This window comes from Hyperolius riggenbachi, chromosome 1, assembly GCF_040937935.1.
Source record: "Hyperolius riggenbachi isolate aHypRig1 chromosome 1, aHypRig1.pri, whole genome shotgun sequence".
Classification (NCBI taxonomy): Eukaryota; Metazoa; Chordata; class Amphibia; order Anura; family Hyperoliidae; genus Hyperolius; species Hyperolius riggenbachi.
In genome coordinates, this window is record NC_090646.1 from 165,272,313 (window position 1) to 165,285,935 (window position 13,623).

The 13,623-nt window shown below is 43.0% G+C and overlaps 1 protein-coding gene across 2 annotated transcripts in view; it reads left to right on the top strand.

Annotated features, from left to right (window-relative positions):
- LOC137569288 (probable ATP-dependent RNA helicase DDX60) overlaps nucleotides 1–13,623 on the top strand; it is a 573,444-nt gene that overhangs the window by 273,818 nt on the left and 286,003 nt on the right. For both annotated transcript variants that reach the window (XM_068278827.1, XM_068278828.1), the window contains 2 exons: nucleotides 1,815–1,943; nucleotides 5,007–5,131. In XM_068278827.1, the coding sequence (XP_068134928.1) occupies nucleotides 1,815–1,943; nucleotides 5,007–5,131 (254 nt within the window). The remainder of the gene's footprint in view (nucleotides 1–1,814; nucleotides 1,944–5,006; nucleotides 5,132–13,623) is intronic.

Consider the following 13,623-nt stretch of genomic DNA (forward strand, 5'->3'; position numbering starts at 1 on the left):
TCCCCTGTATTGCCTCCCCTGTGTCCTACTCTCTGTCCCCTTTGATCCTCTAGTATCTCTTTTATCCCCTTTGATCTTCTTGAGTCTATTCCCCCCCCCCCTCTTTTGCCCTGTGCTTCTTTTGTCCTTCTCTGTGTGATTTTAGTTCCCCCTTTGCCTCTTTTGCCACCCTCTGTGTCACTTCATGCTTCCCTTTCCCTTGTTTGTCCCCCTGTGTCACCTCTGTTCTCCATGTGCCTCTCTTGTCCCCTTCTGTTTCCCCCTCTGTTCCCCCTGTGCCTCTTTTGTCACCCTCTGTTCCCAATACTTTTTTTGTCGGTGTCCCTTTTGATCTCTGTGTCTTTTTTATCCCCCTTTGTTCCCCCTGAATCCATTTTCCCCTGTTTGTTCCCCTTTGTTCCCCCTGTGCCTCTTTTTTCTCTCTCTGTCACCTCATGACCGCCTTTCCCTTGTCTTTTTTGTCCCCCTGTGTCAACTCTGTTCCCCATGTGCCTCTTTTGTTCCCCTCTGTTTCCCCCTCTGTTCGCCCTGTGCCATCTCTGTGTTCTTTGTGCCTCTTTTGTCCCCCCTTTTCCCTCTGTCTTTTTTTGTCCTACTCTGTGTCCCCTTTGATACCTCTTTGTCTCTTTTATCCCTATTTGTTCCCCCTGAGTCTATTTTGCCCCCGCCCCCCATTCCCCCTGTGCCTCTTTTGTCCCCCCCCCCCCCCGTGTCACCTCTGTTCCCCCTGTGTCACCTCTTGTGATGATGTAATCATGAGAGGCACCGGCCGGAAGTAGCCATGGTGACTGGATGCTAAGCGGCAGGAGATTGGTATGATTCTGCACTGAATCGGTGCCATGTGACTTACTAATTGCAATTCGGCAGAAGGGGGCCCCAAAGCACAGGGCAGTTTGGCCCGAGGCCCCTGTAGATTCTGAGGCCCCAAGCCATTGTGTGGGTCACTTGTATCTGCGTGTTGGACCTGCCTTACTGACTTTGAGAGGAACTGCAAAGAGGAGTGGGCAAAAATCCCTTATGAGATGTGTGCAAACGTGGATGAAAACTCTATGGGCTTTATTCACAAAGCTTGTGAAAAGCCCTGTATCACGCCTAAAGTTAGTTTAGGCGTGATAAATGGCACTCGCGCGCAAAGTCCCGCATGCAAAACTTTGCACGTGCACAGAGCGGTGCGCGCGAAACGTCGCATTGCGGTGCGACAAAAACGGTGCACCCGGTGCTCCTATAAGGTGGCATGGGGTGCGACCTTATAGGCACATTGGGTGCGCCGTTTTCGTTGCACCGCGATGCAACGTTTCACGCGCATTGCGATGTACGCGCGCAAAGTTTTGCATGCAGGACTTTGCTTGCAATGTGATTTTAAAAAATAGTGCTAACCTACTTAGCACCCTGGTTAACACGCCCAAAGTCTTTAGGCGTGCTAAGTAGGTTAGCACCGCTTTGTGAATCGAGGCCTATGAGACACATCTGACCTCTATGATTGCCAACATGGGTTTTGCCACCAAGTACAAAGTCATCTTTTGATAAAGGATCAAATACTTATTTCACTCTTTACAATGCACATCAAGATCTGACTTTGGGGAACTGGGTTCTTGAGGGCTCTTTTTTTTGTTATTCAATCTCACACAGCTACAGTAAACCTATTATTACAAATATAGATTGGTCATTTCTTGGTCAGAGGGCATATGAGCAAAATCAGCAAGGGATCAGATACTTCTTTCCTTAGTGTATGAGTCTTTATGGTATACTTGATATATAATAAACATATTTTATGACTTTAATGTGTTGTTCATCATATATTTTCTTTATTAAAGGGTTTAGATCCAGATGAAAATGTACACCTGAAGAACAAAATCGTTATCACAAAAAATGATGCCACAAAATATGAACAAGAATTAAAAAGGGAATTGATTGACAGGGTTGAAAAGGGAGATTGTGAAATGGTAAATTTTAAGCAAAAATTCTTATTCCACTGGACACTGTATATTTTAAATCTGTATATGAGGTCATGTGTGAAAAATAATATAAACGGTAACAAAAATAATATAATTATGACCTTGCCTTTCTTTTAAAAAGTGAGTTTTATTTTCTTGATAAGGTTATTATGAATTCTGATGACAAAAGCAGTTTGCATGCATCCAGGTAAGCACAGACTGCAATTAAAAAAACTATGATATTGTCATGCAGACAATCTTACTTAATCCAAATATAATTAACAGGGTTCTTATACATTTTTATTTAGTGCGGTCCAAGCCTAAGAAAATGCAAAACAAAAATAATTATCTTTTGTAGAAGAGCCTCTGTTAAGTGATTGTTCTTTTCCCGAAATTCCTATCCTCTAGATTTCACAGTACAGACCTGGGGGTACATGGACAGAAAGTAAGAGAACAGGTGGAACAACCTGTCAGGAGCTAGCACTGTTACACACTTTTGCCAGCAAAAAGAGATTTGCCTGGACTTTAAAGGAGATGTACATTGATCCCCCCTCCCCTTTTGGTGCATTTAGTCAATAGGTTTAGTGCTATCAGGTTATATATCTATGTTGATAAAGAAAAAAAAATGATTTAATTTTTCATATACAGGTAGTCCCTGGTTAGCGAATGAGATAAGGACTGTAGGTTCATTCATAACCTGAATCCGTTCCTATGTTTTAACACTGTGCCATCTCTTTACCCTACACCTCCTCCGTTCCCTTCTGTGCTTCCAGTGTCCCCCTCTTTGTCACTTCTGCCTCCACTGTGTCCCTCTGTACCACCTCTGCCCCCCTACCCCCATTTTTGCCTCATTCTGTCTTATAGTGAAGAGGAGTGCAAATAAACGGATTTATGGGAGACAATATAAAAAATACAAAAATATCTTATTAAACATGCATAATAAAGTGAACACACAATTAAAAGGGACCGGGAAGTAATGAGGCAATGTAGATGGCTTACAGATGCTGTCCTTGTGCCAAGTGATGGTAGTATTTTCAACCTCCAGACCTCTGCAAGCTAAGCATAAAAGTCTGCAAACATCACAGCCAATTAAGGCAAAGAGTGCAAAGAATAAAAGTATAGATATACTTGCAAATGACCTCCATGAAAGATCCCAGTTACTACATGTCTAGAGGCTTAGATCCAGGGGGAAAGTCCATGGGAGCAAGCCATGAATGGGGTCTAAACACTGGGGAGAAAACCCTGAAACAAGAGCATGCTGGAGACCAGACACATTTCACCAGAAATACCAGACCAGAGTGGCACTAGAAGCACGTGTAACGCACTTAAAGAGACTCTGTAACAAAAATGTCAGCCTTATTTCTTCTATCCTATAAGTTTTTATACCTGTTCTAATGTGGTCTGTCTTACTGTAGCCTTTCCTAATTGCACAGTCCCTGTAATATCTCTGTTATCTAATCTAATCTTCTTTCCTTTGTCAGCTTTGTCGGCTCAGGCAAGAATGTGCTGCTCTGCTTGTGATAGTGAGAAGCTATACACACCCTCTCCATGCCCCCTGCAGGCTCTTTATGAGTCACAGACTGAGCTTCTCTGAGCCTATCACAAGCTGGTTAGCAGCCATGTTTTTTGTTTGTAAACACTGCCTAAAACTGGCAATTACAAGCCAGGATTGCAGCAGGGAGTGGCAGAAACAACACAGAGGGGCCCAGGAGAACATAATGTATAGAATGGTATGCTTTTTATTGTAAGAATTTTAGAGTACAGATTCTCTTTAAATGTGAAAAATTAAAGTCCGCACATCCAGGCTGTAAATAGGCTGGAGCCAGAGCAGAAGCAGGGCCAATGCAGAGCAACGAGATGGGCTATGCAAAAATGACACCCCTCATAGAAAAAAAAATTGCAAACATTTGAAAACAACAAATGCCTAACTATCCCATTCACTTGCCAAATTTCTAAAGAAAAAAAAAGGAAACAGCAAGACCACTAGCAGGAACACTAAGCTCAGCATAGGTCCAGCACCCGCCCAACCCTGCTCCCCCCTTCCAATTTGTTCTTCATAGGTGAACCAGGCGACACTGCAGTAAACCATATCAAGTCAGAGACGAGACAGTATAAATAATAATGGAAAGATAATCCATTGCCATACAAGTATATATAAAGCTCAGCCGTGGGTCCCACCCAATGGGTTGACAGATATATAGGAGGAGACAACGAGGGAGGGGAGGGGGAAAGAAAAAAAATGAGAGAAAGGGAGGGAAAGAGGTAGAAAGAAGAGGGAGGGGAGATGGGGAAAAAGGAAGAGAAAAAGAAAGAAGGACCAAGGGAAAAGAAGGCGAAAGAGAGGGAGTGGGGGGTGGGGTTGGGAAGGGGAAAAAGGAAGGTGGGAAACAGGAAGGGAAAAGGTAAAAGAGGAAAGGATATGGAAAAAAAGAAACAGACAATGTCTGCAGGTTTCTTAGTGATAATCGTAATGTGCCAATTTTGCGTATGCAAAATTTAGCGCAAACTATCACAATTACGATTAAATGTAATGAGAATTTTGAAATTGAATTGATTTCATGTAAGCCTTGCAAACCGACAGAGGGTTTAAGTGCTGGATCATAAATTTTCTTTAAAATGTATAAAATGTGTATGCAGAACTCAGAACTCTATAGAGTATATTGTTAGAAAGAGATAGAATTGTTAATAGCAAAGGTCCAGTTTAAAAAAAAAATTACTGGACCCTAATGTGATTTTATTATAAATATGTGCAGGAGCGATCCTAACTATCCATGAACCATCCCCAATTAATATAGAGATTACACGGCATTGAGACATTTGTATTATATTTATGTTTAAACGCTCTACCTTGCTCCATCTCATGTTTCCCTACTGAAATGTAAGTTCAATTGTGAACGTTTTATGAAATTAATTTAAAAAGAAAAAAAGACTAACTGCTTAGGATAATACGGTTACCCTTATTTGCTCAAGTTTCCATAAAGTACTGATGATCTCATACCACTTATTTGTAAAATATAAACGTACTGGTGAATGAATAGCATGTAAAACACTTAAAAGAATCTATTTCTCTAGGTTTCAAAAGTGTTGGAAAGTCTAAGACCATGTGAAGTAAATGATGAAATAAATGCTTTTGAATACTTTCCCCAATTCGTTGAGGAACTTAATAAAATAAACAAACTACCTGCTCTGTTTTTTGCGTAAGTACATATTGTTTTGTTTGGTAATTATACATTGTAATATAATATGTTTGTTTATCTAAATATGTTCATGAGTACAGCAAAAATCTAATTCTGCATGCGTTAGTAACGTCAGAGTGAAAGAACTGAAATAACATTTTTAAAAAAAAATGTTAATTAAGATCTCTGAACCTACTATCTTCTATATATAACAGAGGAAACTATTAAATAATAAAATAATTAACTGGTGGTCACATGAACACATTGCCCCATTCTTCCTGGCTTTAGAATAATTGGCTATGTTAGTCTGTGCATTGCCTCATCCTTTGAGAGCTATTCTAGTGAATAAACATCAATTTGCCAGTATGAAAAATTTGACTACTAAAATATAAGTTATGCCTCTATTTATTTAGCCTTACAAGTACTAGTTGGGGGTCGAGTGTTCTTAAAGGATAACACGTTTAAAGGACAACTGAAGTGAGAGGGATGTAGAGGTTGCCATATTTGCTATAGACCTTGAACAAGCATGCAACAGAACAGGTGTTTCTGACATTGTCAGATCTGACAAGATTAGCTGCATACTTCCCTCTGATGTTATTCAGACACTACTGCAGCCAAATAGATCAGCAGGACAGCCAGGCAACTGGTATTGTTTAAAAGGAAATACATATGTCAGCCTCCATATTCTCACTTCAGATGTCCTTTAAACTGAACTTGTGTTCACATACTTTGAAGTAAAGCACACCTGTGAAAACATTATATAAGCTGCTATTTTACAATTGCTCCACATCTGGTTATAATAATATTTTTTTCTCTTTTGCTTTACTCTGACATTGCTTTCTCTGTGTGTGTATAGAGTAATACTTTCAGTCAGAGTTGTAAACCCGATGTTTGTGTTGTCTCAACCTCACAATAGGAATAAACCTTGTTTAGTCAGGGGAGTGCTACAGTGATTAGGGGGATGACACCACCGTAGAACTTCAAATATAGGGGAAAAAAAGCTGGCACATCCACTATAGTTTTTATTGTTTTGTATAAAGTTAAAAAGCTAATGTTTTGGAGCCATGATAAAAGGGCCCTATATGTCTCCAAAACGTTGGCTTTTTAACTTTATACGAAATAATAAAGAACTATATGGTACGTGCAGCTTTTTCCCCCCCTATATTTGAGTTGTAAACACTTCCTCACCAAGCTGGCACCACTGACAACTGTTACCATCACTAGTCATCATGTGATACTGGTGAGAGGAGTGACCACAATCTCTAACACAGCTCCTCTGGAAAAAAAAACCTGTAAACCATAGATTCATGCAGGAAAATATTTGTGTTTGCTGCAAATAGCAAGCAATTACATCCCTTACATTCCGTATTCATTCATAAAACCAGCACAGTACAAATTACAGTTAAAAGGAGGCCAAAACAGCCATTCTCTCACACTTAGGAAATCAAATGGAAGGGCACACTTCTTGGGTAGTGCCCCCCAGAGATAATACATGGTTTAGAAAACCGACAGGCTGCATAAAAGATAACAGAATAAAGATAATTATTATATTATATTATTGGTATGTAAACAAAACTTCTTTGTGACTTTTGGAAAGGAAAGACAAAATGAGATACTAAGTGTATGAGACGCCCTGGGTAAAGGGTGAGTAGACTAGGCAGTATGTCACTTGACTCCAAATAATGACACTAAATAAAAAAAAAATGCAATATACCACAAAAATAAAAAGATTTACCTTCAAGCAAGTAATTTGGTGATTAAAAATATGAATATATTGTTGACATGCGTATGTATGTGCGCATGGGTGTATGTGGGCGTGCATGTGCATGGTCACGGCCACACATGTAGTGGTCATGGCTTCTAGTGCCCATTTTTGGGACGGGCCTAATTAATAAATTACTAACATAGAAATAATTAAAATAATATAGTAAGGTTCAATAAATAGGTTCACAAAATAACAATTAGTTACATGTATAAATTATTATATAATAATACTGTATATATAATCTATAATAAGAATTTTGCCATTGACTTTGACAGGGAGAATTCTCTAATCGCTGCTACTCATACAGTTTTGAAGCTGCAGTCGCAAAAACTTGGACCAGCTATTCTTGATGACAACTTAAATGAAAATGTGAATTTTTGAGGGATGCCCAAAAGTTGGTGGAGCTGAAAAATTTAGCTATTTTTAAATCACTGCTACTAACATAGTTTTGAAGTTATAGTTTTGATGTCAGTCCAAATTAAAATAGGATTAATTAACTGGGATTTTTAATAGAGGTATAAAAATATTGCACTTACAGCAAGACAGTAGAAAATCGCATGTAAATAATAGTGGAGTAGGCTCCTGAGTCATCCGCGGTGTCCTCCTGCTCTCATGAGTTAATGGTAATACAATAGACAAGTTAAATCCTGAGCTGTGTGTACAACTCTTTTGAATTACATCTAGTAGTCAATAGGACAATATATGCTCATATGCAGATGCAGTTATGCACATGCAACTACCCGTACACAAATTACGATGCAGAAAACTCAATCAGGAGGTGGATTCGAATTTGTATTGATCAGGTTTGTAGACTGACCAACACGCAGCCCAGAGCTAATAGGAGAACTTTGGGCTGTGAACATACTGTATGTGGCATGAGTGATAATGGAGGGGTGGAGATGCTAGAGATGGATACACCTCGGGGATGGAAGGAAGGGGGGGGGGGGGGCTATGGGAAGGGCAAGTAATGGTTCTGACTGTACCATTGGTGCATAAAAGTGTGTACATAAGAGTATAGGAAGACGGATAATGTACTTACTGGATCTTTTAGCGTGAAGGTATTGTGAGGTGGGTGTGAAGGATAGGCAGATATGGTGAGATGTGGAGGAAAGGAGCTCCAGGGTTGTGAAGGGGGTAGAGATGGGGTTTCTTATAGGTGACTGTCCCTGAAATAGAAGGAACATGGTTAGTAATCACAAATACAGTGGCTTGCAAAAGTATTCAGCCCCCTTGAAGTTTTCCACATTTTGTCACATTACTGCCACAAACAAGAATCAATTTTATTGGAATTCCACATTTTTTACAAATCAATAACTGCAAAGTGGGGTGTGCATAATTATTCACCCCTCTTTGGTCTGCGTGCAGTCAGTTGCCCATAGACATTGCCTGATGAGTGCTAATGACTAAATAGAGTGCACCTGTGTGTAATCTAATGTCAGTACAAATACAGCTGCTCTGTAACGGCCTCAGAGGTTGTCTAAGAGAATCTTGGGAGCAACAACACCATGAAGTCCAAAGAACACACCAGACAGGTCAGGGATAAAGTTATTGAGAAATTTAAAGCAGGCTTAGGCTACAAAAAGATTTCCAAAGCCTTGGACATCCCACGGAGCACTGTTCAAGCGATCATTCAGAAATGGAAGGAGTATGGCACAACTGTAAACGTACCAAGACAAGGCCGTCCACCTAAACTCACAGGCCGAACAAGGAGAGCGCTGATCAGAAATGCAGTCAAGAGGCCCATGGTGACTCTGGACGAGCTGCAGAGATCTACAGCTCAGGTGGGGGAATCTGTCCATAGGACAACTATTAGTTATGCACTGCACAAAGTTGGCTCTTATGGAAGACTGGCAAGAAGAAAGCCATTGTTAACAGAAAAGCATAAGAAGTCCTGTTTGCAGTTTGCCACAAGCCATGTGGGGGACACAGCAAACATGTGGAAGAAGGTGCTTTGGTCGGATGAGACCAAAATGGAACTTTTTGGCCAAAATGCAAAATGCTATGTGTGGCAGAAAACTAACACTGCACATCACTCTGAACACACCATCCCCACTGTCAAATATGGTGGTGGCAGAATCATGCTCTGGGGGTGCTTCTCTTCAGCAGGGACAGGAAAGCTGGTAATAGTTGAAGGGAAGATGGATGGAGCCAAATACAGGGCAATCTTGGAAGAAAACCTCTTGGAGTCTGCAAAAGACTTGAGACTGTGGCGGATGTTCACCTTCCAGCAGGACAACGAGACTAAACATAAAGCCAGGGCAACAATAGAATGGTTTAAAACAAAACATACCCATGTGTTAGAATGGCCCAGTCAAAGTTCAGATCTGAATCCAATCGAGAATCTGTGGCAAGATCTGAAAACTGCTGTTCACAAACGCTGTCCATCTAATCTGACAGAGCTGGAGCTGTTTTGCAAAGAAGAATGGGCAAGGATTTCAGTCTCTAGATGTGCAAAGCTGGTAGAGACATACCCTAAAAGACTGGCAGCTGTAATTGCAGCAAAAGGTGGATCTGCAAAGTATTGACTTAGGGGGCTGAATAATTACGCACACCCCACTTTGTAGTGATTGATTTGTAAAAAATGTTTGGAATCATGTATGATTTTCGTTCTACTTCTCACGTGTACACCACTTTGTATTGGTCTTTCACGTAGAATTCCAATAAAATTAATTTATGTTTGTGGCAGTAATGTGACAAAATGTGAAAAACTTCAAGGGGGCTATATACTTTTGCAAGCCACTGTACATAGAAATTGTAACCTTCATTATGTCCCCCTGGAGCTAATGCATTACATTTGAAAATCCAATAACTTACCCTATTGCATACTGTAGTTTTTTATACCCTACACCAGGGGCATAGCTACAACTCACTGGGCCCCATAGCAAATTTTTTGGCCAGTCCCCCCAGTTGCTGCCCGGCATGGGCTCCCATGTCACAACCAGATAGTGTGATTGGACAGAGCGATCCCAGCCGTGGGCGCACAATCAAGGACGCCCATCGCCGGGCAGCACCTGCGCAGTCCACAGCAAACATCCTGACCAGGAAGTAAGTTCAGGGGGTGGGTACACACTAATGGAGGGGATGGGGATAAGATGAGAATGGGGAGAGCTCACTGCACATGCCTGATCCCCATTATTACATTTTTAAATGTGCTAAGGCATCCTTTAACCTTTTAACTTTCGGTATATTAAACTGGGGAAATTAATGACCTAAGAGGGAAAGACTCAAAAGCACATACATACTACACCCTGCTGTCTCCCTTTCCACAAAATACACACGCATGTCTGTCAAAATGTAAACAGCCATCACCCAAACCCAGTAACTACTTCTTCATTTGGACTACCTATCAGGCTACCAGTGTGAATAGCAGATGTGCTGACAGAGGACTAGAGATGTAGCGAACGGTTTGCCGGCGAACGGTTCCAGGCGAACTTTGGGGGTTCGCGTTTGCCTGGATAATGCACTATGAGGGTCAACTTTGACCCTCTGCATCACAGTCAGCAGGCACATTGTAGCCATTCAGGCTACACTAAGCCCTGGAGCCCCCCCCCCCCTTATATAAGGCAGGTTTGCTGGCCATTACACTCACTCGTGTGCCTGCTAGAGACAGACTAGGGACAGCTGCTGCAGACTTGTTCTCCTAGGGAAAGATTAGTTAGGCTCCTGGTCTTGGCTTGCTCCTGGCCAATTGTTATTGCTAAAATAGCACCCCTCAACAGCTCTTTTGAGAGATAATGTTTTCCATATGTGTTTTTTGTGTGTGTGTGTTGCTCACTGACATTATACAGCCCTATCCGTTGCAGCTGGACCTTGGTAATTGTTATTACTGTGCCAGCCAGGCCCTGCCTAACTATCTATACTGGGACACCTACCTATGCCTACCTAACTACTGGGGCACCTACTTACCTATACGGGGACACCTACCTACCTACCTATACTAGGGGACCTACCTATGCCTACCTACCTATACTGGGTCTCCTACCTATGGCTAGCTAACTACTGAGGCACCTACCTATGCCTACCTACCTATACTGGGACTCCAACCTATGCCTACCTACCTATACTGGGTCTCCTACCTATGCCTAGCTAATTACTGGGATACCTACCTATGCCTACCTACCTATACTGGGACACCTACCTATGCCTACCTACCTATACTGGGACTCCTACCTATGCCTAGCTAACTACTGGGACACCTACCTATGCCTACCTACATACAAGAAGATAATAAGGTCGTTGCTTCATTGTGGACAGACCAGACCAAATTTGATCAGCTGGACAGTCACTGTTGTTCTATCATTGAGCTACCACAGCCCGGAGACCATATGGGCTTGAAAACCACCACGGCCTACACTCTGGCCATGTTGCGCACAAGTCCAGCACGGCCGTCACTACGCAAACAGCCGTTTGCGGTGCGTTACACAGTGAGTTTTGTGTGTCAATGTGAAGCAGTACTCTAATTACACTACCTGATTGATGTATATAAATGCAAGATGTTTTAAAGCACTTTAGGCCTGCAATTTAGCATTCAATGTGATTTCTGCCCTTAAAACGCTGCTTTGCGTCACATCCAGATTTTTCCCCGGGACTTTTGGCATCTATCCTACTCCGCCATGCCCCCCTCCAGGTGTTAGACCCCTTGAAACATCTTTTCCATCACTTTTGTGGCCAGCATACATTTTTCTATTTTTCAAAGTTCGCATCCCCATTGAAGTCTATTGCGGTTTGCGAACTTTTCCGGGAACCGAACCTTCCGCGAAGGTTCGCGAACGGGGTTCACGAACTGAAAATCGGAGGTTCATGACATCTCTACAGAGGACACATTCAACTAAAGGGTGACTGGGTATTAACCACTTGAGGACCCACCCTTTACCCCCCCTTAAGGACCAGCGCTGTTTGTTTGGATCTGTGCTGGGTGGGCTCTGCAGCCCCCAGCACAGATCCGCGGCCACACAGAGCGATCAGATCGCCCCCCTTTTTTCCCCACTAGGGGGATGATGTGCAGGGGGGGTCTGATCGCTCCTCCTGTCTGGCATGTTGCGGGGGGGGCACCTCAAAGCCCCCCCCGCGGCGACATTCTCCCCCCTCCCTCTCCTACCTGCTCCCCCCGGAGATCTGGGCTGCACAGGACGCTATCCGTCCTGTGCAGCCAGTGACAGGCTGTCTTCTGTCACATGGCGGCGATCCCCGGCCGCTGATTGGCCGGGGATCGCCGATCTGCCTTACGGCGCTGCTGCGCAGCAGCGCCGTACAAATGTAAACAAAGCGGATTATTTCCGCTTGTGTTTACATCTAGCCTGCGAGCCGCCATCGGCGGCCCGCAGGCTATTCACGGAGCCCCCCGCCGTGATTTGACAAGAAGCAGCCGCTCGCGCGAGCGGCTGCTTCTTGATTAATTAAGCTGCAGCTGGCGACGCAGTACTGCGTCGCTGGTCCTGCAGCTGCCACTTTGCCGACGCACGGTATAAGCGTGCGGTCGGCAAGTGGTTAAAGGCCAAAGGATAATGGGGAGCTGACAGAACAATGTTCAATACCCTCCCCCTTCCTTCCCCAGAATCTGCGTGCTAATAACCTACTCATTGGAGGGCAGTCAGTGTTCTTATCAGTAGGACAATCTCCCCACAGCAATAGAGCAAAGGAGTGTGAATCTTCTGACCCGCAGCTGTACACTGTGTGAGCTGAGCCCGCTCAGAGCAGCATGTATCAGCAGTGTGAAGTTCACAGACAACACTACTGATATACACAGCTCTGAGCAGGCTCAGCTCACAGTGTACAGCTGTGGGTTAGAAGATTCATGCTCCTTTGCCTTTTAGCGCTGCTGTGGGGAGATCTACTGATAAGAACAGTGACTAACCAGGTGACCACCATAAAGCATAGAGGGTTCCTTCACTGCAAGCTTTTGGGGAAAAATCAGCTGAACTTACTGTAGCAGCAGTCATTGGAGATGGAGAGTCAACACCAGGAGGAAGTTTTGAAAACTTGACGGCAGGAAACCCCACAGCGCCACTAGCTCCTCCTCCCTGGCTAGAACTACAGATTAATTGTCGGGCTGGCCAGGGAGGTGTTGATATGCAGCAGACTGGTGAGGAAATAGTCCCCTCTCACCTGCCTGGCCTGCTGCTGCTTCGAGATTTTAGCGAGGGACATTGGGGAAGGGTGGTTTGGGGAAGGTGGTTGATACTTTCTTCATGAAGTTTTTAAAATTAAAAAAAAAGTTGCCTGCTGTCGGGATGGGGCCCCCTAGTGGTGTCCGGGCCCCATAGCAGCTGCTATGCCTGCTACACCTATTCCTACGTCAGTGCCCTACACATCTTCCTGGATTGCGTATGGTTAAAAACATCCCTGTGGAGGGAGAGTCTTTGGAACAGTGCTCATATGAGCCAGGCTCCAGGGTCTATCCATCTGGATAGTTGGGAGAGTGGGAATAGTAATACAGTTTATGGAATTAGGTTTTAAAAGAGATAAATGTATAGTGAAGAGAGATTTTCTTACAAATGGCTGACTTTTTGCTTATTGAATAACACACCTACATTTGTTGGCACCCTTAACCCAACACAGAATTTCCCACAATTTTGCAATGAAAACTAAATAAACTTTCAGAATTCTTTGCTTCTGTACAAGTGTATTCATTTTAACGTATGGTTATCAGTAATTCTCAACACATCTTGATGGCCCTAGTGCATTTGGACTTCTGTTTGTTCATTTAAGGGAAGAGAATATAAAATCAGTTACAATATATAATTTTTTT